Raw genomic sequence first — 26,854 nt, 5'->3', positions numbered from 1 at the left:
TCGACTCTTAAAAGTGGGACTCTCCACGGATTCTGACACCTCATGTGTTTGACACAATATTTATAATGTTGGTACGAAAATTAACATTAAATTATAAGGTGGCAGGAAGTCCATAAAGAGTCTCACTTTAAGAGTCTTCTAAGCATTTCTCATTGTATTTAAATCTTAATAAATTTTGGTCTCTCAGCCTGAGATTTTGGAGGAATACACTCAAAACCACATTAATTCTATGGATGTCCACTAAAACTCCATCAATCTCAATGAATTTTAAACTCTTTAATTGACAACATAACTGATTTTCACACTTCTATTTTCTCTTTCGACACGTTATTACTTATATGTCCATCAATTCTCATTTGGTTTATTCAATCCAATAGCCAAAAATAAACAAGAGTGAATAAGGAGAAAATAGCCAAATAGTTGTGAGGACCCCCTTCCCTTCTGACAAAAGGCATTGACCTGGACCAGCATGCCCTCTTATTACATGCCACATTCAAGGGATAGCGGAGGAGAGATTTTTCTCGAGCATCAGGTATTCAAGCGGTGCTTCACATATATCATAATATAAGTTGAGGTAATGATAAATATTTTTTTCATGTCCATCCACTTATTTTATGATATGTGGAAAACCAAAAACAAAAAAAAAAAAAAAAAAAAAATTGTCATTGAGGAGAGAGCACCAAAGTTATTCTACCAAAACCTTTATATACACAATACAATACAAAAGGAAAAACATCAACATTTGTTTCCCCATCCACTACATAAACACTACCTACAGTTAAAACTCTACATATGTAACATTACAACTACTAGCTCTATCATGGGGAAGGAAAACAAAACAAAAAAAAAAATTACCATGTTCCCACATCCCCTACATACCAATCTACCACTACCCAGCAACTAAACATAATGCGTGCAACGGTGAAGAATGCCAACTCCCTCTTCCACCTGTTTTTCTAGTAAACATGAATGTAAAGGTTTCTAAATTTTTAAGTTTAGCCTTACATTCTGAACATTTACTGATATCTTTAACTTCTGCTCTTCCATATCTTTCAAAACGGCAAGTAGCTTTTCTCTGTATGCTTCGCATTGCTGACTTGAAATTTCCAACTCAGCTGCCAACCTTTCAATTTTCTTGCCCTGGTCCTACAACATTCAAAAGAAGGGACAATAATCAGTTGAAAAAGACGCGTACGTGCTACGTGCAAGGCTAGAAGAAAGCAACAAACAAAATCAAATGCAAGAAACAACAAGAGGAGGTAGGTAATGTAGAATTCTGTGAAGAATTTTGGACTTGGAAGTTGGAACAATTTCCAAAACCATTCAGTATCACTAATCAAAAGACAGAGTATACCATCCAAAAGTCTATACAAAAACAAATACCCAAAATCTAAAAAAGAAAGAAAAAAAGGGCATCCGTGCTTTGGAACCTTTTCCTTTTTCGGTCTGTATGCTTTTTAAACTAAAAATCTACCAAAAACCAATGACCCAATTCCCCTCAAAGTTTCACTCAATTCCTATCAAATTAAGATGTGCATGAAACGTAGTCTACGCTTCTGCTTTAGAAACAAAAAACTACTTCCTAGTATATTTTAAATATCCCAATTTATCTTCTACAAAAAAAAACAAAATGCAAATTTAAAATGATATCTCAGATATCATTTCAGATTTTGCTTTAGACAGTTTTCGAGAAAAGACCTGCATCAAAAGAAAAAGAGTAAGGATCTATACTGAAGAGATACACAGAACATTGAGTACACAATTATGTTTTGAAAACAAACAACAAAGTTTTACAATGCAGAGACCCAGCAAAGAGAACCCTCTTCCGACTTCCAGGAAAATAACTTACCATGGTACAAGACTGAAGTTTCTGACTGCAATTTACTGGGGTATTCTGTGCAATTGCAAGACCATGCTTCTTTGCTGCAGCAACCTCATTTGCAGCTTCGTGAAGAGCGTCCATTGCCACATTATAAACATGCACAGATTCAGCCCCTTCTTCTACATATTTGATTGCTTCCCTGCGTAGATTGTCATACCGAGCAGCAGTGGAATCTTGAGAATCATTCGGCAATCCAAGAGTGTTCTCATCCCATAAAACTCCACTTTTGGCTTTATTTGTCCAACGTTTTAATATATAGTGTGATGGAAGTGTAAGAACATTGGTTACTCGGAAGACTGCTAATATGTGCCTACATATAATGCCTGAAAACTCAAACAATTGGCAGCTGCAACGGGCTTTCTTCTCAAAAACGTTGAACTTAACAGAGTGCATCTTGTGGTCTTCCCCAAATTTTGCCACCCGATACATGGTTTCTGATCCTGTATCATCAACCACAGTTGCAGGATAAGCAAGCGTCTCAACTAATTCCTCTTGGAATTTCATGAATATTATCCTTGTATAAAGTTTGGCAGCTTGTTTTTCCATTGGAGATGGCGTCCTCAGAATTGGAGAGCTGTTCATTGTATCATAATCTGCCTTTACTTCCTTTTCATGGCGAGTGGCAATTGCTTTTTCATACTGCTTTATCAGCACCTGAATGCTAGTTGATGCGTTTATATAGCCATCAAAATAGGAGTTTATATTATCACTTCCTTGGGTTGCTGACATCTCACCAAAAAATGTATCCTGGAGAAAAACTGGCACCCATTGTTGCCGAGCATCGTATATTGACTGAAGCCACTCATTATCCCCAAGATCATATCTTTGAACTAGGGACTCCCAACATGACTCAAATTCCTCAATTGTCTCTGTCACATTGATGCACTTCAGCAATTCAGCTTCAAAAGTGGGGTGTGAGTGGTATATGTCGGACAATTTCTCTTGAGCTTCTCTGAATACGTTCCATTTACAAAACCGGTGGCGAGTTCTGGGGAATACACGCACAACAGCAGCTCGAATGATTCTATCCTGGTCTGTTGTGAGTGAGACAGGATAGCGGCTAGACATTGCAGCCAGCCAAGTCTGGAAGAGCCAAACAAATGAGGACTCTGACTCATTAAGGAGTAATGCACATCCAAATAAAACAGGCTGTCTGTGATGATTCCACCCGGTAAAAGGGGCAAATGGGACACGGTATCGGTTTGTCCTATAAGTTGTGTCAAATGTTACAGTGTCTCCAAAGTAGTCATAATTCATTCTCGAATTTGCATCAGCCCAGAAAATGTTTCCCGTCGAGTTCTCAAAATCACCCTGGACAGCACAAAAGAAATCAGGATCCTCGACCTGCATTCGCTTCAAATAGTCAAAAACGACCTGACCCCCACTCCCAAGAGTTCTCTGCCTGCTGCTACTCATATAGTTCTGGCAATCAACTTTTGTGAAACCAACGTTATTAATTCCACCTGACTCCTTGATAAGCACAGACATCACTCCACTAGGACCCATGCCAGCCGCTTGAAGGGTATCAATCAGGCTTCGAGCAGGACCAGAGACATGCCTATGCGAACGGAGACAATGCACCCTATCCGGAGGCACAAGCTCATGGTTATGTTCCTTTACCAGCTTTGAAACAGCCCATCGTCCTGAAGTCTGTTTCTTGACGGTCATCTGTGCTTTACAACCAACTCTAGTAACCGTACGCTGGCGCTTGGACCTATTTTCACCACCGTTGCGGCGAAAGCCTTCACGGGAGCAAACAATTTGGCGGCATATGATGGAGCCATCGCGACGGGAGCGCTGGTAGACGCTGACGCGGGTGCTGAAACCAACTCGACGGGCATAAGAATTATAGAAAATGCGGGAGGCCTGTTCAGAGTCGAATTCCATGCCCTCATAGGGTTCAAGACTGGGGTCCCCATCCCCATTAGGGAAATCATCACGAGACCTAGGAGAATTGGAGGGTTGAACCAAGTGATCATCGAAAATATCATAGCTATGATCAGTGTGTTGTAAGTGGAGGGCAGTGGCGGCGTCATCTTCTTCGCCAAATTCCGCCACTTGGTTGTCAGAGTCAATGTTGAGAGGCTCAGAGTCCATCGCTGAATACAATTTATCTAGTCTCTAATTTCTGCAGTAATTTGGATATCTTCTTCAACTAACTATGTGAAAATTAAAACCCACTGGCAGTCTACATCTACAGCCTACAGGGGTAGTGGAAGAGAGAGAAAGCGAAGTAACTGACCGGAGAGAAAGAGAGAGAGAGAGCTTCACTAAGCAACAGGAGGAAGATGTGGGAAGTCGCAGTTGCAGGCGAGCTTCAAAGGACCAGAACACCGCAGCTGATATTCAAGTTTCTTAATTTAGGGTTTTGCATTTTTGATGGAAATGTGAGATGAAACAAAGTAAAGAGCTTTGCAGTTTCGGTTGAGTGTCTGACAGTCTGATGAGTTTGAGAGAGAGGGAATTTCGGGGGGTTTGAGTTGGAGGGTTTTAACACGAGTTTTTCTCAGTTCGGAGAGGACAGTTTTGGGTGTTAGAGAGGAAGATGGAAGTTTCTTTTTCTTGTGCCGTGGTTGGTAATTATCGAAATGATACGCAGGACTGCGGTCTACTTGATTACCTGGCTGCCTTACATTACATTACATGCCCACATCCTGGGATTTGGATCCTCTCCTGAGCATAAGGAGAGGATCCTCCTGACCAAGATACGTGAATCGTTGAATTTTTATCGAACGGTTACAAACAAGATGTCCCTTTAAAGTTATAATAATTATAATCGTCGGATGAAAATCCAACGGCCCACGTGTCTTGGTCAAGAGGATCCTCTCCTTGGGCTCAGGAGAGGATCCAAATCCCACATCTTGGAGAGAGGATCCTCGTTGGATATCTAGAGTCCTCCAATCACATCCGTTCATTGTATATCATGCGATCAATTTTCGTCATGTACTGTTTATATTAAATTTTAAATAAAAAAATTTACAATAATTTTTGACCGCACGATGTACAATGAACTGATGTGATTTGAAAATCCCCGAGATCCTCACAAAGAGGATCCGGCAAGAATCCTCAGGGCACATCCTGCCACCAAACTTTCTTTCACTTCCAATTTTGGAATAGATTTTTAAATGTGTCTGAAACACAAGATGTGGTACACAATACACCAAGTGTCACTATGTAACTCGTGAGATACTCTCCACTTATATAACGACACGTGATGTATCACTCTTGCTTTTGACACAATTTTATCCTATTTTGGATATGAGAATGTTTGGATTAAAAGAATAAAAATATTTGGGATATACGAGATTAGTCCCCTTTTTTCTAGGCCTTATGGTCCAAGTAAGTTGTGACCGTTGTTTCTTTGAACAGTAAAATTGAGGAGAACAGGAATATGTATGATATAATGTTGAAAGTGTTCATTATTTTTGTTTTGATAACATGAGCATTGCAACTTTTCTTCTTTGGCACCCAAGTCGTCATTTAAAAGAGTTGAATCTAAAACAAGGGCCATACTACTACTCCATCATAGCGCTAGTAACAAGCATCATTAGACATAGTTTTGCTTAAATGATATTTGGTGCTAACAACAAACGGATATTGAAGTTGATGTGAAGTGTACCTAGAAAGTGTGGAATTTGATGGTAGTAGGGAAAAGTCTGTTGGCATGTGAATCAAGACATTCTTTTTAAGAAGAATACGAAGACATTGGGCGTTTCTTCTTATGCTTTTTGTGTGTAAATTTGCGGGTTTGTTGGCCCGGTTGCAGACAAGGTTAAGCTGGCGGAGGAGGAACGTCCACCACCTTTGCCGGCGTGTCTCGAAATATCAACTACTTAACTTGTGCACTGCCAAGTATACCAAGTGAAGTATGTGTCTCTAAGGCTAAAGAAAGAACATGAAACTGGTGTCAACGTGACAGTAGCACAAAATAATATACTTTTCCAAGTGGGAGTGGAGCTAACTGTCATCAATGTAGTGCAATAATATTAAGAAAGAGCTGAACCCAAAAGAAACCTTAGCGACTCACAAACATCATTTCATCCGTTCGAAAATTTCAAAAGTACAATCCTCGGTACTTATTTTACAGAAAACAAAGTTGCGTCGAAAGCAAAAACAAAACCTGATTATTCCAGTAATTCCACGGTTGGGAACCTACACTTCCGCATACTTGGCCAAAAAACACTAGACATGACGATGCCGAAGAAATTTTGAATTCAGCGTACAATAGTTATCAGCACCAGTAAAGGTCTATTGAACACTAAGTATACAATCAAAGGGTCGATTGGCCATTGATAGGAGATGAGGACATAACCGAGAGGACTTCTGTCACAGACGCCATCACACTCAAAGCTGCTTTCAGAACCTCTTGCGAGCACCCAGGCTTTACAATGGTTCGAACCTGAAGCAAGACAAGACAAGGAAACCATGAGAACTAAAGTCATGAATGCAATACAATCCAGGCCGACCAAATTTAACAGCATTCATGCTTAAAATGTAACACAAGGTCTGCTTATCCATCCTCTCATGCAGATTTTCAACTATATGAGACTAGCATTCTCACAAGATTCACTATAATTTCCCAACGTGTATGTGTAAAACAAGAGATTTTTCAGTGTGTCGGGAACATGACCCAGTCAAGTTTCCAACCAATTGTATTATGACAGTGTACCGGGCCGTGTTCCCGGCTTGTTAAAACAAAGAAAACAGCACCGAGAGACAAGAGTGTATCATTTTGAGTACCTTGTCAAGATACTCCTGCAGTTTCTTGATACGCCCCATGTAATCCTGGTCTTCAACACATAGTGATACAGCCTTAGAATCGGCACCAGGACCATCAAACTGCAGAGGCCCTGGGTTTCTGTAGATATCATCAAGCAGGAATTTTGTAGCATTTTGCCTCAACAACCTGCAACCAAAGTCAAAAGGCACAGTGGAATCAGAGATGACTATTCATTCTCAGATTAACATTTTGAGTTTGATACAAACAAGACCCAGATTGTGACTTACTCATATGCTTTGCCTTTCAAATCTACAGTAGCGGGATGAATAGCTGGTTTTCCAATTGAAGCAGTCCCAGGATTTTGAGCCCAACGCTTAACGGTCATCATTGCCTAACAATGTGAATCAAAATGCCCCAAATCAATAAAACACCCCAAGGAACCATAATATGAAAATTATAAAAAAAAAAAAACCGCATTATAGAAAAAGAAATTCGTACGGTAAGTGGAGCAGCACCACAACGCCACTTATTCACAGGATTCCTCAAGTTAGTTATAGTTGCCATGTAACCATTCAAACCAGCTGCGAGAATATGGTAGCCAATGTGCCCTAGAACCTGCAAGGGCATTAATCACATTAAAAAGAAGCATAATAATAGAATAAAGGCTGAGGAGACGAAGCATCCTAGACAGTAACATACATAAGCATAGTCACAATCGAACTTTGATGGTAAAGACCCCCGAGCCTGATAACCGAAGAAGTGGCATATAGCATTAAATTTCTTCCCCTTGTATGTGCCCTCTTTCTGCTCAAATAACCAAACACATAAGCAATAAAAGTTAGTGAATAAACACATAGAACTTTCTTAACTCAATCCACTAAAAACTTTCTGCCTATATAGAGAACAAAGACAGAAAATACAAATAGACATCAGTCACATCACCGAGATCTGGACATGCACATACAAAAACTGTTATAAGGAACAAATGTAAATGAAATACAGGTCCTGTTGGTTTTCTCACAGAGAGAGAGAGAGAGAGAGAGAGAGAGATCATACCTGACGCTTATTCATTTCCCCCTCCACAAGATGTGCAAGAAGTTTCTCTGTCTCAATCTGTACGTGAGGAGGGAAAAAAAAAAAAGGAGATCAAGTATCCATAGATGAGTAATTCCATTAAGAAAATACGGGTAAATATGCAGCCAATTACCTGGGATAGTTGCGCAGAGTCATCTGATTCAGGCAAAAGTAGTAGCTGCAACAAAAAAATAAAAAATTGGACCCTATTATTCACCGAGATCAACTAAATGACAGCCATAAAAGTGTCTAGACAACTTTTCTTTTTCTCTGGAAACCTCAGGACAAGCAGCGGAGTTGTAACCTGTTTCTTGATGAATGGTGGCAAGAATTCAAACAACGCAGATGCCCAAGGTGAAAGTTGAGTACAAATTTTATCGGCAGATACTCCTTGCCTGTGCAAACCATGAATTTCCTGCAAGGAAAAAGACTCCAGTATGAGCATATAAAGTTATAAACTAAGGCCAATATTACAAGGAATAACCATGGGAAAAAAAATTGCTTTTCCAGTGAATGGAAATCAAATGCATCACCTAATGGTATAATGATTCTTGAATAAAACACAAAGAAAGAAAAACGTCATTGGAAAGTTGTCACGTGTGGGAGAGAGGAAAAAAATTTGCACGAGTTACCTTCAAGAGGGCATACACCTCAGGAATGCTTTCTATGAGTCCTTCAGGTAATAGGATGACACCATGATTCTTGTCTGAACAAGATGAAAATGAGTTAGGACAGGAGCACAGAGACATAAAACCCCACAATGACAAGAAAGCAACTGAACTTATTTCAAACCTTGTGCTGCACGGGCTTCCACTGCATCACAAATTTGTGTTGCAATGTCAAAAAGAGTTAGCTTTGATGCCGCCACCTCCTCACCAAGAATAACCTGCAAAAAACATATAATTTAATATTGAAAAAAATAACTCAGGAAAGGTACAGGATTTTAATGACATTTAGATTAAATCAGCAGTGGACAACGAATGCTGACCAAATTCGGATGGGACTGGAGGGTGCACTCCAACGCAACATGTGATGCCTTCCGGCCCATGAGTCGAATGAAATAATAATACTAGAAAAAGAGAGCCAAAGGAGGTCAGCATAAAGAAAATTGTGGTGCACAGAACTAAAATAATATAATAAAAGAACATAACAGAGACTAGGGAATGACAAGTTCACTCAGAAGAAGCAAATTACATCAATTCACGTACATTACCTTCTCTGCAGAAAGAGCATCAGTGCACATATTGCTGATTAATTGGGAATTCACCTGAGTAAAGGAGAGAGTATAAAATTCAATTCATATAACTATGTGCAACAATGTACAAAAACCCAAACAAGACTACATGGTTATTCTATGACCAGCAAAAAAAATTCAAACGGTCTTTCTTTTTCAATTGGCAAGGAATCGACCAGTGTTACACAAATACTGAGGAAAAAACATGGAGTCTAATAATAAATAACAAACATTCACTTTTAAAGTAACTTAAAAAGACCCACCAAAAAAACATAAACATGATAGTAACAGGAAGCTGATAAAGCTCCCCCATCCCCCAAAAAGTCCCTTTCTCTTGCAGATAATAAGGGTCAAAATAATTTGACTCGTACCTTACATATTGTATCAAAACCAACATTTGCTTCAACGAACTGGTTCTTAAGATCTCCATTCAAAGTGACAGGAACACCAACCACCTGCAAAAATTAAAAAAATTCAATCAATATTGCGGTACCACATATCTATAACTTACATAAGGTGCGATGTCGACAGCTACAATACAAGAGTAAAATATAAACTACAACTACATTGCAACATACAAAAAGAACCTCAGTAAACAATTAAGTAACGATACAAAATATCATGTGAAAAGTACCTTTGTTGAGCATTTTGCTTCCGCAAATGTCTCTGCAAGCTGGGCGGCATCGGTATTTGATGTCACACCTTCAAGAAAACCAACTTAAGAATTAATTTATGCAATTAAAAGCACATCAACCAACTACCAAAATCATAAGGCAAGTGGCTTGTAGCTCAGTTGGTTAAAAGCATTCGCCCTTGCATTCGAGGTCTCGTGTTCGTATCCCCTTCCCCGTAGTTTAATGTAGAATATCCTGTCGTTCGTAGAAAAAAAACTACCAAAATCATAAGCATCAATTACCTCCAATAATGACAAGGCCATCCAATTTCAAATCCTTGCATGCGGTAAGTGTAGCGTTGACTTGCTCAACTGTTCTAATTTGGTCTTTTGTCCTTCCCAGCAAATCATAACCACCTGGTAAAGCGAAATCATATCACAACTCACAAGTTTTAACAATAAAAAAAGTATTCCTTCACACGGGAAATTATCTTCCTATCACTACCTACCTTGGTTTTTGTAGGTTGCAAGAATTTGATCTGTTATCTCAAGAGTTTTTTGTGCAAACAAACCTTCAGAACCCCCTGTTAACAGATAAAAGTGTGTCATAAGTAAATGTCAACTTCCTTAATGAGTGAGAAATACAAGATTCCAGAAAAATCAACAACAACTAATCAAATCACTTTACACATACACAAAACAATAACCCAAAGCAAACAACAGAAAATCTAGATACAATGACCAAAACGAAAGAAGTATGTACCCAAAAACCCAAGTAAGGTATTGTTAGGGTTGTGAACTTTTAGAGCGTTGTGAAGACCCCATATAACATTATGTCCTCCAGGTGATTGTCTCCCACAAAAGACAACTCCCACCCTGTTCAAATAGAAGAAATTGAATACTTTAGCAATACTTAAAAATATTTAATTCCATTTATATCGTTGAAATAACTCAAACACCGCCACCGATGGGGTGGGAAGTAGTATAATTATTACACAACTGGTTATAATTGCAACATACGTGCATACCTAACAGGGGGATGCTCAGTGATAACCTGAGCACCAGGGACTTTGGCAGTTGCCCTGAGAAAGTGAGCCAAAGGCTGACCGTAAGTGTGGGGAAAGTAGCGACTGATGGTGTGGGAATCGGTGGGATCTAAAGATGTGGTTGTATCACCAAATTCAACCCTCACGGTAGCTCCCTGCGAGATGACAATGTATAACAAACAAACATGACCATTAGTAAAAATCTCAACTGTCGGGGAGTAAGAGATGGATTCACCAGTCACCCCATTAAAACATAGTCGATCAACCGCGGAAATCTAAACAATTATGAACGGAAATACTCTAATCAATCAGAGTTGCATAGGAAATACACTTAAAAAGTCCGTTCTTACAGTATATCAAGTCAAACAGTATTAAACTTAAGTCAAACATTCAGATATTTAGAGTGAGGTAGCACGGTAACGCCATGGACATGATTCTTATGTGTAATTGCATGTTGGATAGAAACTCTAAGACTAAATCATGCTACTACTGTATCAAAAAACCATGCTACCAAAAATTCAAAGAAACAGTAGCAAATCTGCAATAGTTACTCAGCAGGCAATGTAAGTAACAAATACCAAATCTGCAAAAACACAATATAATCAATAATAACCAAAACAAATCAATTCAGCTCGATTCAATCCTGCCAAAATAGATCCAACTGTAACTAGATCCAGAACTAGAAAATTAAAAGTAATAACGACAGAATCGAGGTATTTAAAAAAAATATATATATATAGAGAGAGAGAGAGAGAGGGGAGGGACCTGAAGGCAAGGAGGAAGCTCGGGTTGGTATTGGGATCGGTGTTTCTGAAGATCAGAGAGCTCTCTGGGAATGCCGTAGTCGGAATCCATGGCGCCGGTCGATTTGGAGAGAGAGAGAGAGAGAGAGAGAGAGAGAGAGAGAGAGAATTTGGTGGGTGTGGTGTTTGGTGTAAAGCAAAACTACTGCGGTGAAGGTGATGACGGGTCTTCAAAAGACGGCTTTTATAGAGCGCAAAAAGGGCCCGGCCATTGGCGATACTACCAACCCGAAACCTTTCACATCTGCTCTCCCCGTTTTTAACTCCAAATTCCCCTGCTATTTTTCTTTTATTACGGCCTTGCCATCAGCTATGTTTTCTGATTGACTGCTATGTTTTCTCATTGACTGATTTGCCCCAACTTTCTTCTATCATAATTCTCGTCCGTTCCTTTCTCTGATTTTGTAACAACTGAATATTTTAAGCTTATTCCCCATGAAAAAATAGTAAGGCATGATTCACGGAATAATTATTATCAAATCAAGAGTAAATTTCTTTCTTGTTTGGTCTTTTATCGATATAATTTTTTTTAATTAAATTTGTCACTTGATCAATTCTTCAATGCTCAAAGATGCCTTATGTTTGAATATTCAAAGAACAAATCCCACAATGATGGGATGAGGGGCTTGCATAGGCTTATAAGTAAGTGAATTACTTTACATATTGTCAATTCGTTTTATGGTGGAATCGAACTTTCTTCATAATCTTTGACTTCTTATTGGAGGGTCAAGTTTTGGTTTTAAAATGTACCTCTAATTATACTTTGCATTGTGCTATTTCCCACCTCCACTTTTTACCTCTCGCACAGTCTTGTTAATTTTTGTTTGTTGAACTTCTTCAATTCATTCGGTCCAGTGGTCGAAAATTGAGAGGAGTATGTGAGAGATAAAAATGTCCACATACCCTATACTTTTTTACTTTTCGTTGCAATCCCTTCTCCCAACACGTAAGCAACTTGCATGAGTCAGATAGAGTATCATTAAAGTAGTGTTTGGGGTTTGTTGTATTGATGATGTAAATTTTGAAAAAGATAAGGGGTATTTTTGTCTTAAAATGTTAAAAATTTGTGTCCCACGGACGTGGAACAAGTCGTTCCAGGGGGGAGGCGGAACGAAAAATCATCCAAAACTTGTCTCGTGGAACAGTGCATTCCACTCGTTTTAAGCGTACCAAACATGGGACGGGAACGCCTCATCCCACATACCAAACGCGACCTAAAGAGTTTTGTGTCAATTATATAAAAACATGCATAAATTTTTGTCTAAAACAACCCTTCCCCCTATTGCACAAGGTTTTGCCCAAACCAATAAATTCAAAAATATATAATTTATAGAGATATAAAAACGAGAGAAAAACTTTTCTATCATCATGTACATAGATCACATTATACGTAGATCTTTTGTCATGTGTTTTTATATATACTAATCTCCCTAAATAATTAGGTTGTCAATTTCTCGCATGACATTCAAGTTTATACCCTCAATCGATGTTGTTTTTATTGGTGACATAATCCTATCTGTTTTCCTAATACAAAAGCATACTGGTGACATAATCCTCATCTACTTTTCTAATACAAAAGGCGGCACAACGGTTTTTGTTATAAGGAATTGTATTACAAACACAACGCAACAATACTTTATTATTATAGAGAAAGTAACAAGGAGCCGTTGTGGTTATCCAAGTGGTAAAATTGGTATTGTCGGATGATTTTTAGGGTTGGAAACTCTAGAATATAATTAAAAATATATAAAGTATTACGGTATATTATTTTTTACTTAAAAGTGAGATATCTTAGGTTCGAATCTCATAAATGATGAATTCGGTACAAAATTAAACTACTCATTATGTGGTTTTACCAAACTCTTCCTCCCATTAGTGTTAAAAAATATGGATGTACTTAAAAAAAAAAAAAAAACATAAAGCAAACAGAGGATATGAATAACTTACGATTTTTATATAATTTTATCATGATTTGCATGATTTTATATAACAATATTATTATGATGACCCCCCAAGTCCCAACACGTGTTGTGTTGCAGCACTAGTTATATAATGATCGAAATTGAAAGAAGAAAATATTTGAAGATTAAGATGAGGAGTTGTGGGGGCAAACATACGATATGAGAAAGGTGAGAGGCTAATTTGATAAATGACAGATCTTGGTCAGACCGGACATTGACCGGAGGATAGAAAATGGAAGCATCTTTATGCGCACATTCGATATGAATATCCTGTCAAGGCTATTCCAGTAAATTCAAGTCTGCCCCCTGTCTTACCAAACCGCCTGTAACTGAAAAACAATGCTGTGCGCGCTCGCACTGGATCTCCCACCTAACACCCCCTCACGCACGCCTAAGAACGATAACGTTAGTTGGACTTGGGCCTTCAAATATAATGAATGCCCGAGCCGAACTCAAGTTTATCTCTAGTTGTCTCGTAAAATTTTTTGAGTTGTTCAAGCCGAATATATGGGTTTGTTTCTTAATTGAGCTGAACCCGGTACGAGTTTAAACTGTTTCGAGTTGACTTACAACCCTAGTTGCAGCAACAACAACATTGATGTATTTTCCTTTTTCTGTTTTGTCTTTTGGGTTTTTTTACTCCTTTATGTTGTAGCTGTCCTTTCTTGACATTTCATTTTAGGATATAAATGATTTTGTTTAGTGTAAACAATAGTTAATCACCATAAACAATAAAAATCGCTAGTAGGTAGAGTGGGCCTTAATGCCCGGTTTAAGTTTTTGGGCCTCATTACTCAGAATGGGTTGTTAAGCCTTTAGGCCCAGTTCTAACAAACAAACAAAATGTGAAAATGCTAATAGTTTTGGAAGATTGATTTCCTCAGAAAAAAAGCGTTGGAGTGTCGCTCACGCTTTGGGCTTTAACTGCCTTCAGCGACTCCGCCTTTAAACCCTCTCTCTTTCCGTGTATTATTCATCAGACCCATCACCGCCTTTTCCTTAGCTGCCGTTCCGTGCCGCCAAAGTCCGTCGTCGCGAAGCGTGGCTGCCCAAAGACCACCGAATCAGAGAGCTTACTGCTGTAAGTTCCTCTTCTGCTTTTTATTTCTTCTATTTGATCGCCTAGTAGTGTTGTTGATGTTGTTGTTTTCGTTATATGTCTGAAATTGAAATTGTCATTGAATTTATCTCTGTGATTGAAGGCTTATTATTCTCAATCTCATTCATCCGTTCATGTTAATTGCGTACTTGCATTATGCAGTCGGTCATTCAACATACTTAATAATTGCTATGCAGAATTTAACTTTGTAGAATTTTATGGAACTCCACAGATCAAATACTTGAAAGTTCAATTTTTATTCTAAGAAATAGAAAGTTCTATGAAGCCAAGGAAAATGTAATTTTAGGAAGGCATGAACCGATTGAAATAACAGTTAACGGTATTTGTGATTCTCGCAATCTAAGCCAAGAAAAAAAGTAATTGTATAAAGCTCAGGTCGGACAGGTTGTGTTTTACATTGATTCATTTTAATTGTGTTTTTGGATTAAACAATACATAGCCTTGCTGAGGTATGTTTAATGTGGTATCATATTATACAATACATTCTTGAACTGTGTGTCCTTAAATCTTATACTTACAAGGTGGCATTCTGATGAAGATTTATGTTGAGGACTTGCAAATTTTAGTCGCTAGTTCATATACAATATGGATCATGTAGAGGAGTTGCATTTCAGCTGTTAGATGGGCTGTTTATACAGAGGCTATTATGCATCTACATGATCCATATTGTATATGAACTAGCGACTAGAATTTGCAAGTCCATATACAATATGGATCATGTACATGCATAATAGCCTCTGTATAAACAGCTCATCTAACAGCTGAAATGCAACTCCTCAATTTGAATCTTCATTAAACAGCCCTTTTTTGCACTCATGCATTTGTGTGGATTCACAAAAGAGAGCCGTATCTGTACAATAAGCCTGAAAGAGTATTCATGTATTGTTACTTGAAAATAAAAGTATGTAAGGTTGGTCATTTTCTTGGCCATAATCAATATGTAGCTGGTCTTTGTTGTTTAGTGGAAGCTTGGCCAAAAGGTTTGAGCAGAAAGCCACAATGATTTTCTACATACGGAACATACAAAATAATAGAAAACTGGGCACTGATATTTCTCTAAATGCAAAAACTTGGAAAATAAAAGTGGATTATGGCTGCTTTTTCGCACCAAGATATATTTGTGTTTAAAGAATGAAATGGAAAATGTAAATGAATTTTTGATGTCTCTTGTAAGTACTTCAGGAAGAAGCAATGCTAGTTCTCAGGCGGAAAATAAAAAAACTTGCTTGGAGGGTTGATATTTTTTTATTCTTAACTTTTATCTAGTAATGCTTTGTGAAGAGAGATATATTTCAGTCTCAAGTAGTTTCAGTAGTCTGAGTCCTCTATGAGGTTTTTAATGTTCTGTTAATGTAAACCCTACATGATACTACATTCTTATCGCCATTTTAAATTCCTTTACATAGCATTCTTTTTGTAATTTGGTTCCTTTGTTTGAGGGGAAGGTAAATGAGAAAACTCTTGGAATGACTAATAAATTCTTTTTATGGTACCTGTCTGGGTTGATTGTATTTTTTTTTTTTATTGACATAGTATTGCTTGTAAGTCGAATGCATGTATCACCTTAATCACTGCTATTTTTCTTTAATCAAATACAATATAATCAATTCTCAACATGATTTTATTTTGTTGTGCTTCTAATATGCAATTACTCTAGCTCTATTAACTAAGGTATATAGTTGACATCAAATTTTGATCATCCCGTTGACGTTACATTCAGGAGGTTTTGAGGAGCCATGGGGAGTGTTTTGTCGTCCACTACAGAAAATCCTGACCCGCCCTCGCCCAACTCAATGATTCCCACTGATTCTCATAAGGCTGGCTCACCACCAAACTCATCAAATCCCCACATGGCCGATTCAGATTCTAAAACCCCAGACGACCAAAATCGAAAACATTCCTTAGACCCCCAATTGGATAACAAAACCCTAGAAGAAGAGAAGCGTGAGGAAGATGAAGGGCAATCAGAGAATGTTATGGAGGAAGAAGAGGAAGAGGAGGAGGGAGAGTGTGGCTTTTGCTTGTTCATGAAAGGGGGAGGGTGCAAGGAGAGTTTCATAGCTTGGGAAGAGTGCGTTAGGGAGTCTGAGAAGACAAAGGAGGATGTTGTTGAAAAGTGCTTTGAGGTCACCGCAACATTGAAGAAGTGTATGCAGGCTCATTCAGATTACTATCTGCCCATTTTGAAGGCTGAGGAGGCAGCTGAGAAGGAGGTTGCCAAAGAATTGGAGAAAGAAAAGGATTCTGAGAGCTCGGAGAAAAATGCTACTCTGGAAAATACGGATCAAAAGGGTGGAAGTTCTAGTGAAAAAGGAGACAATTAGAGAGCGAGGTGCCTTTGTCAATTGGAAATAGTATACAGGACAATTGAGATTGATATTTTCTGAAACTCCAAATCTAACCACTATGATGGGCGGTGATTGAGATTTTTTGTAAGCGGCTTTAGTTGCTGATATATCATGTCTCTTACTTGACTTGGCTCTAATCTGACCACGTTCTTGTTGATCATGTTGTTTGTCTAATCGAAAAATAAGTGTTGATTTGCTCGTGTTGTCATACGAGTTGAAAATCTTTGCGTATATAAGCAGTCATTTGAACTAATTCTGTTTATTATAATTATGATGCGAGTAAGCAATCGTGTCCAAGTTTGTGCGCCTTTCGTGATACCCATTGAGCTCTTTATAACGCAACAGTTGAAGGAGTTCCACGTTAAAAATATAACCCATTAATCATAGCGCAGGCTGGAATCCTCTGGCGGAATTCCTCAAGATCTGCCTCCGAAATCACAAACTAGCCTGGAGCCGCAAAGAAAAAAAGATCATAGATGCTACGATGACCATTGTATACAATCACCAAGAAACGAAGAAAGCATAGTTGAAGGATTCCCATATCAAAAGTTTAACCCGTTAATTATAGATGCTAGTTTTACAGTCTACTCGATAAAAGGCCCTCTGCATCTCAAATAGTAATAACTACAACCAAAACAAGACCATAACACCAAAATAAAATAAACCAACCAACGAACCAGCAACCTTAAGTTATTAACATTAGAGGAGGGAGAGTAGAGTTCACGTAAACACTCAGGAACCAAGGCAACCCACTCTGTTTCATCTTTGTCCTTGACGATTTGCATCTCCTACTTTTAGAAAAAGATCGGAGTTGAAACATCTTACTCGACCCCCCTCTTGGCCTTTGACCCACACTTCCTAGAGCTTTGTTTCCGTCCACGTCCACGTCCACGTTTTTCAGTGGATGTAGATGTCGCAGCAGGGTCATTAGAGTTCGAGGCAGAGCAAGGAGGCACATGATGTCCAGGCACCAAAGCAGGGAACCCAACAGCAGGAGTTCCAAAAAGAGCACAGCAGACTCCTGCTTTGAGGCCAAACCACCATGACCATGTCGATATGTGTTGTTCATCTGCAAACTCAACCGTAAAGCATGATTCTCCGCGTAGCAGCACTGGAGCAGATTCCCCAGTCTCCTGCATTCAGCTTCAAAATACTTGCTCTTAATCTCCAGATCCTTCACATACATCTTTCTCCTCTCCCTTGATCTCACGGCCGCATCCTTGTTTCTCAACTGCCTGGAATTTCAAACCACATTCGCTACTATCAACGCTATTATCATAATTAACCTACACATAGTTATAATTCAACCAATAACCTATTCTTTTTCCAACCCAGTAATCTTGCTTATCTCCTAATCCTCTTGAAAGGATTCACTTACTTAGCATACAAAACAGAAAAGATGCAATAAATTAACACAAACACAGTAATTTAATAACAACAAATTAAGAATAAGTCAATCCGTAAATTTTATCGGCATTACACCACACATTCTATAATTTAAACGGAATTCTCCCATTTTTACTTCGACACAAGTTAAGAAAACCCTAAAGATCAGATTTACCGATATAAACAATAACAACAGGCATAGTAAATTAAAGGTACCTTCTCCTTTTCTTGGAGATAGGATCGTCGTCGGCGTCATCTGAGAGCGGCGAGCGGTCGAATTTGTCCTTGTCGGAATCGGGGAAAGCGTTAGAATCGCGGTCAGTGGAAGGCGAGTTGACGAGTATATCTGCCAAAAATTGGTCGTAGTACTCGTTGTTAGCGGGTCCCGATTCCGCCAAAGGAACCTTGTTGGCGTCGAAATCGTCGTCTTTCATCAAAATGGTCTCGATCGCGCCGAGCAAATCCGGGGATGGGTTGGAGGGAGGGTCAGGCTCCTCCACCGTTGAAGATGGCGAAGAGGATGATGATGGCGGCAGCGGCGTTGAACCGGTCGCCGTGACGGGTGGATTTGGCAACTGAAAGACATGATCCAATCCATTGGAAATAGAGGCGTCCTCTAACCAAAGATCCCAATCGATTTCATCCAGAAATCCAACATCAGCTTCCAATTCCATAAACAAGGAAGCAGTTGATATCTAATCTAATGATAATCCTAAAGGCCGACTCCTAAACGTAAAAGCGTAGGGGATAATTATAAAGGGTAGCAAGCGACACAGACAACTGTTGGAAACGCGTTCTAATTCGGACTAATCTTCGCGAGTAAGGAAGCCACGTAGGATTTAAGGCGATGAAATCACCACACCAATAGGATCACGCCATATAGGATTTCGATCAACTAGTATTTGGTGGCCTCCCGCTCTTACCTGGAAGGTGCTTCTCTTTATGCAAGTGAAATCCTCTAGAACAAGGACGACTAACAAATCGAAATTTAAAGTGTCTCAAAATTATTATTTGAGTAAAATTTAAGTTTTCTTCTAATAAAATTAACAATTTCATCTCTACTAATATATTAGAAGTTATTTAATTCAATTTTTCGTCAAGCACTAGACTTTTGCGTGATAAATTTAAAAGATAACACCGTTGTAATTTTAACTATCATTAAGCTTATTAAATACTACAAAATGTACTCTTCAAAGCATATCACATGCAAGCCTCACGATTTAAATTGACAAAAAAAAAAAAAAAAAAAAGATAAAATAGCTTCAAATCTAATTGTAGTGCTGAAATCAATTGTTTGTAAAGAGATAAAGGACTCATGAAGACACTCGTGTCTAAAGCCAGCATGATGTTAGGACCTAAATTTCAATGCGAACTTCCCGATGCTTACAAAATAAATTTATGAGACAAAATACATTACAAATGTTTTTATAGGTCAGTGGGTAAATTGACTATAAAAAGGAGTAAATTGACAGTTAGGTGATAATATAGGGAAGTATATGGGTTCGTTTGTATGTACTTTTAAAATGACTGTAACTACTTTCTGAAGAAAAAAATTTTGGGTTCTAAAAGAGTGTTTCATGCAAAAAAACACTAGTTATTTGTTTTTTATAGAAAGCATTTCATGTGTTTTTTTTTCAGATTTTACTTGCATTTGTACTAAAAATTGGTTAAAAAAATATTTTCACAAAAAATGTTTCAACTATTTTAAAAGTAATTCCAAACAAACTCTATATGACTTGTGGTGCTAGGGTACTTTGATCTTACTGCACTGCAAAAATACTTGACATTTCAGATTTTACACGCGTCCCGAATCACAAAAGTAGAAGATACAATGAAATTATAAATATCATGCCCATGGGATGTTGAGAAGCTAAATTTGATAATATGAACACACTCAAAATCTTCATAATTCAACTCTACCACGTTCGGCTGGACCGACCTGTTTAAATTTTAAACGTTCGTTTATTGATTTATTCATGTCAAATCTTTGCACAAGGGTCATGCTAATCTTCCATGGATCCGGATCGTTTCAATTTTATCGGACTTCCCTCAAAGAAACAAACCACGATTTGTTAACCGTTCAATCCCGAAAGTAAGTGGAAGAAGGGCGAAATCACAACAAATCTCAGCCAGCCTATACACAAAAGTATATTGGAGATTCAAATGAGGAAATCGTTTTATCGTCTTCATGTAAGTTGTGTGTGCGTGTGTGTATATATATGTATAAACTCTAATACACTCACTACCAACATCATTATAAAGCCATCAACAAACAGCATTGCATTTGCAATTGCACTTGCACATGATCGATCGAAGTTCGAACGATCAATCATCCCAGACAAATCAAATCCTGCCCTATAATACTCATTATCCTAAGCCCGGCCTTTCTAATTTCAACCTGTAATTGCTATCTGCTTGTCCACGACACACAGATTACTTGAATAGCCTAAATTTGCGCTCGAGCTTCAGAAATGCTATCGACAACACCTTCACCTAAGAGAGGAAAACTCAGTCAAATATCAAATATCATCATTCAAAACACTTGCAGAAAAATTCAAAGGAGAATCTACACCAAACACCAAGGCATCTGTCAACCCTGCAAACCTCTCACTCATTCTTTTCAGCTTCCTCATCGGCGCACTGTTGAATAATCAAATAAATTGCTCATCCTTCATTAGAGCTTTAATGCAGTAATATTATAGTTTTTTTCTCCTGTGGCCAAAAAACTACTACCTAGAAACCGTTAAGTCAAATATGAAACTAAGCATATGTAACTAGTGATCACTGTTTGCTAGACCGATTAATCTGATATGTATATTTATGTGACAACCATCTATTGCCCATAAACCAAAGGAGCCCCTAGAGTTGGCCTACGCTAGACCTAGCATTTTGGACCCGACCCGACCCGTTAATATTAGTATTTAGGTGGATGCTTAACAGGTCAGGTCGCTAACGGGTGAACCCGACCCAAACCCAATAAATCCGACCCGTTTACAGGTCTAGCCTACGCCATAGCTAGTTAGATCAATCCATCAACTCGCCATTTGACCTGTTTCTGAGCAGTTTTCCTGTTCACCTACACCATTCTCAGAGACACTGTATCAGACCCTAAATCATAAGCGGAAAGATTATTAGATAAAAGAGTGGGCAAAGAAACTGAAAAATCTGACTTGAGCATAACATCAGGAGAGGAAATCTGAACGATGCTCTCAGTCTGTTAAGTACTGAAATCCATGTACCTGGACACCTACACATCCACACGGCATTAAAAATAGCAGGACCAATGCTTTCTAGCCAGAAAGTGATACACAAATGATACTCTAACAAAGAAAGAATACAAATGCTAACCTATCCCACCATATCATCGGTGTGCTGAGAATCCAATTTAGATTCATCACTGAACCCAGCTTCTTCTCAACTTATGATTGGTAGATCATAGAACAAACCCCCAACCTACGAATCTATAACGAACGGGATGCTATAAACTAAATAGCAATGTCCTGTAAAATTAGAAAGGGAAAAAAAAAACAACAAAATAACCACCTAGCTGTGTGATATACGTACTGCATTCGCAGTGGAATTCATCAAAACTAGTGTCTCCACAAACAAGTGTTTTACGCACCACTACTAGCTGTAAAGACAACAAAGGAAGCTATATTATAATCAAATTGACTGGATTACTTGAATATGTTTCAGAAACCAACGACTTTTGATATCAAAACAATCTAAAATAGAAATATTTGATGGGCAACGATTATTATGCCACTTTCAGTTTGTCATATCTTCATGGAACTAAAACAGACATAAAGGTTGCAGAACATAGTATACAATCCAAGCCAGAAAGGAAACACATGCATAAGTCTAGAACGACTTATATGATTACCAAAATTACAAGAGAGCATGCAGAAAGAAGGGGACAGGGGGAGCGGGAGACGGAACAAATTTTTGTTACTCAATGCAAACAAGTAAAATTGCCCACCGTTTGCACATTAAGCTTTCAAAGAATCCAGAATGATCACCTCAAATGTTTTCCAGAACAGAAAATTCCAAATTAAAACCTACCAAACTCTATACAAGAAAACTCCTACAAGCTCTTGACAATTGCAATTTCACATTGACACCTTTAAAGCCAACCTTACTCGTAATGCCTGATTCTAATTGAGCTAGGGACAAAAAAAGGGGCCTCATATTGGGAAGATCAGGCATGGGCAGTACTAAAAAATACTTTCTAAATCTTTAAATAAACACATATTTTTATTACATCTTGATCGATCTTCCAATCAAAACAAGACAAGATCAAATTTTCAGCAGATTTATGCAAATCTAATATCATGTATATTGAAAAGTGATGCATGAAATACGATAAGAGATTGCGAGCGAATGAAATAATAAGCATCTGCGCTCGTCTGCAACCTAGTCAAGTAATCAAACAAACATACAGTCATTAATCACACTTAGCCCCTACTAAATAGTAAATACTAATCAATCTAAACAACCAAACAAGAGAACTGACAGTAATACATTTGAGTTTTAATTGACACAGATACAGAAAGATTTACCCATCAAATCAACCAATCCAAATGAAAAATCCCAATGCCAATGCGCTTTCATATCACTCACTGCTTCTCCTCCCTTTCTCGATTCCACTGCTCAATCCTCGCTCGCCGTTCCTCGCTGCCTTCCCTCACCGCCACGGGGCTCCTGCTTCTGCTCCGCCTCGGACTGCTGCCGTGTCTTCTCCTACCACCGTCTCTGTCACGGTCCCTGTCGTACCTGTCCTTGCTCCGTCGCCCATTCCCGCGATAATCACGGTCCCGATAGTCCCTCTCTCTCTTATCGTACTTATCGTAGTCCCTGCTCCGATGCCTTGGGCTCAAACTCCGGCTCCGGCTCCGGCTTATTCTGTAGCCCCGGTATCTCCCGAAGAGCCTCCTCCTGAGCTCCCTCCCAATCAGCTTGACGTGCATGAAATTACAATATCCCCCTCGGTTGCAGCTGTTCTCCTCGAACTGGCGGCACGTGGCTTCGCGAAAGTCGGTCACCGGCGAGAAGTCAGCGATTATGGGGCGACCATTGTAGAAGCGGCCCTGCAGCGCCTGAAGAGCGGCGGCGGCCTGATCCTCCTCCTTGAACTGGACATATACGTTGCCGATCATGTGATCGGCGAGGTTGTCGCAGACGTTGAGGCTCTCGATCTCGCCGAACTTGGTGAGCTCCTCGAAGATGTCCTCGTAGAAGTCCTCGAAATGCTCTTGGATCTTGCGCGGGTCGAGGGGCTGGCCCTGGGAGTCGACGCCGGGGGTGATCATGTCGGGCCGCTGGTACATGTTGGACAGCAGCAGCGTGGGACTGATGGTCGGGCGGTTGTGCAGGCGAGAGCAGCGGTCACCGTGGCGGCAAGCGCCGATCTTGAAATAGAAGGGGCAGTTGACGCGGTCCTTCTCTGTGCCGAAGATGGAAGCCAAGTGCTCCGCCATAGTAAATGGTACAGGGGTTCCAGGTAACAGATGTCGACGGGCCCTAACTGCCAATTGGATGATTGAATTCCGGAAGCTTCGATTCGACGCTTCGGACCCTTGTCTACTGCTTCGCTTGACAGCCGCTTACGATTTCGGCATCTGATCTGATCATCTGATGCTAAAAGGATAAATCCTGTGCTGCAATGACCGCCGTTCGCTCCTTTTTGGTCAATGCATCACGACCGCTCACATCTTGACCAAATAGGGTTGGATCGATGGCACGTCATCTACACAGAGTGCCCAAAAATGAATAAAATCTACGAAAACAACAACTGGAACGTAAAACCCTAATTCCCGATTAACAGATTTTTGTTAATCCCTACCAAAAAAGTGTGATATTTTCGGTAGATTTCTAATGGAAAAAGTGTGGTGTATATGTGCGCCGTTCCATTTTTCAGGTACTTCTAAGTTAGAGGCCACTGAAAAATTGCACAACTTCGATTTGTGCCATGCTCAAACCTTATGCGATGAATGTAAAAGCGTGATGGTAGTTTGAATAAGTAAAAACAGTGTAATAATTTTCTAGTTTTTGTCCATTTTACCTCAGAACAGAAAAGGTCCATTTTACTACTGCCCCCTAAAGGACTGGCACGAGTCCTAAGAGCAACTCCAGCGTTGGAGCCCTCCCCCCTGGCAATACACTATTCAATCCACCTAATGAACAGTAACTGCTCTTAATGAACAGTAAGTAGCCCTGGCAATAGAATTTGCATCTCCACCGTTACACTTCAATAGCCCTGGCAATAGGCAATAAAATATTAGTATTTTTTTTATTTATAAAATAATACAAAATAATTTTAATTGTAATATCGGATAAGATTTTTAATCGTTCTCGTTGCGTCACGTGTCATTATCCGAAGTATTATTAAATAATACAAAATATTACAAAATAATTCAATTATTGGTGATGGATTTCTGATAAGATTATTAACCAATCACGTCGCGCCACGTGTCATAATCGGTTCACAATCTTTGAGGATAGATTTCCATCAGATTTTTAACGAATGACGGCATGCCACGTGTCATAATCTGTATACAATCTTTGAGGATAGATTTCCATCAGATTTGTAACGAATGACGGGATGCCACGTGGCATTATGCACAACCTAATCCTTTCTGAATCCTGTATATAATCCACCATCCATCCTCACAAATCTCACACCAAAATTCTCAAGCTCTCTATCATTATTCATAGTTTTTGCTTCCTTATTCACAAAAATCTGTATCATTATTTCATAGTTTCTGTTTCTTTCTTTCAATGTCTTCTTCTTCTTCCTCAAGGATGATGTGGGAATTCAATCAGGAAGAGGAAGAATTGTTTAACGAATCAGAAGCAACATTCAATCACCAGGGGGTAAGAAATGAGAGGGAAGAGGATGAGGAGCGTCAAATGAGAGATGACAAAGTAAGAAGGGGCAGAGCCTCACATTCCCGTCGAGTCATCCAAGCTGCGGCTCAGATCTGCAGGCCCAGCCGTTCCAGAAACCTTGATAGAAGCAGGCAACGACGAGGTATGGAACTATTGGATGATTATTTTGTTCCTAATAGTGCATTCCCTGATATGTACTTTAGACGTCGTTTTAAAATGGAACGACATTTGTTCAACAAAATCATGATTGCTGTTTGCAACCATGATTCTTATTTTGTGCAAAAAAAAAATGCTTTTGGTCCTATGAGTCTACTGCCTGAGCAAAAAATTATTGCTGCCTTGCGGATGCTTGCATATGGAGCATCTGCAGACCAAGTGGATGAGATAACGAGGATGGGGCAATCAACCATTCTTGAGTCCCTGATGAGGTTTTGCGGAGCAATCGAATCTATCTACACCGCTGAGTACCTCCGCAAACCTACACACATGGACTTGGAGCGGCTGTTGAAGAAGGCGGAGATGCATGGCTTTCCTGGGATGATTGGAAGCATTGATTGTATGCACTGGACGTGGAAAAACTGTCCAAGTGCATGGCAAGGCGCTTACGGGGACAGAAAAGGAGCAAAAAGTATCATTCTGGAAGCGGTGGCATCTTTTGATACATGGATTTGGCACGCCTTTTTCGGGGTCCCGGGAGCTCAAAATGACATCAACGTCCTTGCCCAATCCCCAGTGTTCAACGATGTCCTGCAAGGAAAGGCACCAAAAATTACGTATGAGGTCAACGGACGTATGTACGACGGGCCATACTACCTAGCTGACGGCATCTACCCCCGCTGGTCAACATTTGTCAAAACAGTGCCACGTCCACGGAGTGCAAAGGAAAAACACTTTGCAAGCTGTCAAGAGGGGTGCAGGAAGGATGTGGAGCGTTGTTTCAGTATCCTCCAAGCTCGCTGGACGATCGTCAGGGGTGCTGCCTAGAGTCGCTTCGCTCCATCATGATGACGTGCATCATTCTTCACAACATGATTGTGGAAGATGAATACGATTATGAAGATGTTGATGAATATGAGCCAGACCCGATGAACAATTCAAGAACACGTATATATTGTGCTCATGACGCCACCGATGAACCCGTGCAACATGAGCCATTACAAAGGGATGGACGTTACAATGAAATGCTCATTCAACGATATACTGCATTTCAAATGCCAGACATGCACAATGCCCGACAAATTGACTTGATAGAGCACCAGTGGGCATTGAAACAAGCTGAAGATAATTAAGTTCATTTAGTGTGTTTTTTTTAATTTGGTATGTTTATGTTATTTTATTTGGTGTGTTTTATTATTTGGTATGTTTATGTAATTTTTTTTATGTTTATGTTTATGTAATTCTTAGTATGTTTATGTTTATGTTTATGTTTATGTAATTTTTTTATGTTTATGTTTATGTAATTCTTAGTATATGTAATTCTTAGTATGTTTATGTTTATGTAAAGGACTTTTAATTAGAACGATGGACTTTTAATTATTTTATACAAGGACTTTTAATTAGAACGATGGACTTTTAATAAATAACTTACCAAATTAATTTGAATAAATATTCAAGAAATTGGAAACAACATAAATAATACAAACAATAAATAATAAATTACAACCCAAAGTGATTGGAAAATTATGGGCTCCGATTACAAAAAGTACTCTATTCATCATCACTTAACCAATTTGTGGTGCTAGGATGATCTTCTCTTGTGGTGCTAGAACCACCTTGGCT

The 26,854-nt window shown here is 39.1% G+C and overlaps 5 protein-coding genes across 7 annotated transcripts; 1 reads left to right on the top strand and 4 right to left on the bottom strand.

Annotated features, from left to right (window-relative positions):
* Positions 1-644: 644 nt before the first annotated feature.
* On the bottom strand, positions 645-4,446 carry LOC103961776 (protein FAR1-RELATED SEQUENCE 5). Of its 2 annotated transcripts, XM_048574959.1 has the most exons (3): positions 4,125-4,446; positions 1,850-4,010; positions 645-1,146 (listed from the first exon to the last, which is right to left on the bottom strand). In XM_048574959.1, the coding sequence occupies exons 2-3, from the start codon at positions 3,977-3,979 to the stop codon at positions 982-984; spliced, it is 2,295 nt and encodes a 764-aa protein (XP_048430916.1). In that variant the 5' UTR covers positions 3,980-4,010; positions 4,125-4,446; the 3' UTR covers positions 645-981. The 2 variants fall into 2 exon arrangements, with proteins under 2 accessions (XP_048430916.1, XP_009372650.2); XM_009374375.3 differs by having other exon boundaries at positions 1,850-4,446.
* A 1,456-nt stretch (positions 4,447-5,902) lies between these two features.
* On the bottom strand, positions 5,903-11,508 carry LOC103961777 (pyrophosphate--fructose 6-phosphate 1-phosphotransferase subunit alpha). The gene is made up of 19 exons (XM_009374376.3): positions 11,335-11,508; positions 10,552-10,724; positions 10,287-10,399; positions 10,033-10,107; positions 9,827-9,940; positions 9,545-9,612; positions 9,282-9,365; positions 8,890-8,943; positions 8,665-8,745; positions 8,469-8,562; positions 8,309-8,382; positions 7,981-8,091; positions 7,810-7,854; positions 7,659-7,715; positions 7,302-7,406; positions 7,101-7,217; positions 6,890-6,993; positions 6,623-6,788; positions 5,903-6,281 (listed from the first exon to the last, which is right to left on the bottom strand). Exons 1-19 carry the CDS (start codon positions 11,422-11,424, stop codon positions 6,153-6,155), a joined length of 1,854 nt encoding a protein of 617 aa, XP_009372651.2. The 5' UTR covers positions 11,425-11,508; the 3' UTR covers positions 5,903-6,152.
* A 2,700-nt stretch (positions 11,509-14,208) lies between these two features.
* LOC103961781 (cytochrome b-c1 complex subunit 6) lies at positions 14,209-17,022 on the top strand. Its single transcript, XM_009374388.3, has 2 exons — positions 14,209-14,414; positions 16,174-17,022. Exon 2 carries the CDS (start codon positions 16,190-16,192, stop codon positions 16,775-16,777), a length of 588 nt encoding a protein of 195 aa, XP_009372663.2. The 5' UTR covers positions 14,209-14,414; positions 16,174-16,189; the 3' UTR covers positions 16,778-17,022.
* Positions 17,023-17,314: 292 nt separating this feature from the next.
* Positions 17,315-18,896, bottom strand: LOC103961780 (bZIP transcription factor 50). Its single transcript, XM_009374387.3, has 2 exons — positions 18,404-18,896; positions 17,315-18,036 (listed from the first exon to the last, which is right to left on the bottom strand). Exons 1-2 carry the CDS (start codon positions 18,859-18,861, stop codon positions 17,487-17,489), a joined length of 1,008 nt encoding a protein of 335 aa, XP_009372662.2. The 5' UTR covers positions 18,862-18,896; the 3' UTR covers positions 17,315-17,486.
* A 2,448-nt stretch (positions 18,897-21,344) lies between these two features.
* On the bottom strand, positions 21,345-23,989 carry LOC103961779 (splicing factor U2af small subunit B-like). 2 transcript variants are annotated; one of them, XM_048574858.1, is made up of 3 exons: positions 22,747-23,989; positions 21,536-21,818; positions 21,345-21,434 (listed from the first exon to the last, which is right to left on the bottom strand). In XM_048574858.1, the coding sequence occupies exon 1, from the start codon at positions 23,662-23,664 to the stop codon at positions 22,804-22,806; it is 861 nt and encodes a 286-aa protein (XP_048430815.1). In that variant the 5' UTR covers positions 23,665-23,989; the 3' UTR covers positions 21,345-21,434; positions 21,536-21,818; positions 22,747-22,803. The 2 variants fall into 2 exon arrangements, with proteins under 2 accessions (XP_048430815.1, XP_009372655.1); XM_009374380.3 differs by having other exon boundaries at positions 21,345-21,818.
* Positions 23,990-26,854: the final 2,865 nt, after the last annotated feature.

Source organism: the organism of the source record quoted next, unplaced genomic scaffold (genome assembly GCF_019419815.1).
Source record: "Pyrus x bretschneideri cultivar Hongxiangsu unplaced genomic scaffold, Pyrus_bretschneideri_v1 Contig76, whole genome shotgun sequence".
NCBI lineage: Eukaryota > Viridiplantae > Streptophyta > Magnoliopsida > Rosales > Rosaceae > Pyrus > Pyrus x bretschneideri.
This window is presented reverse-complemented; position numbering and strand designations above follow the sequence as displayed.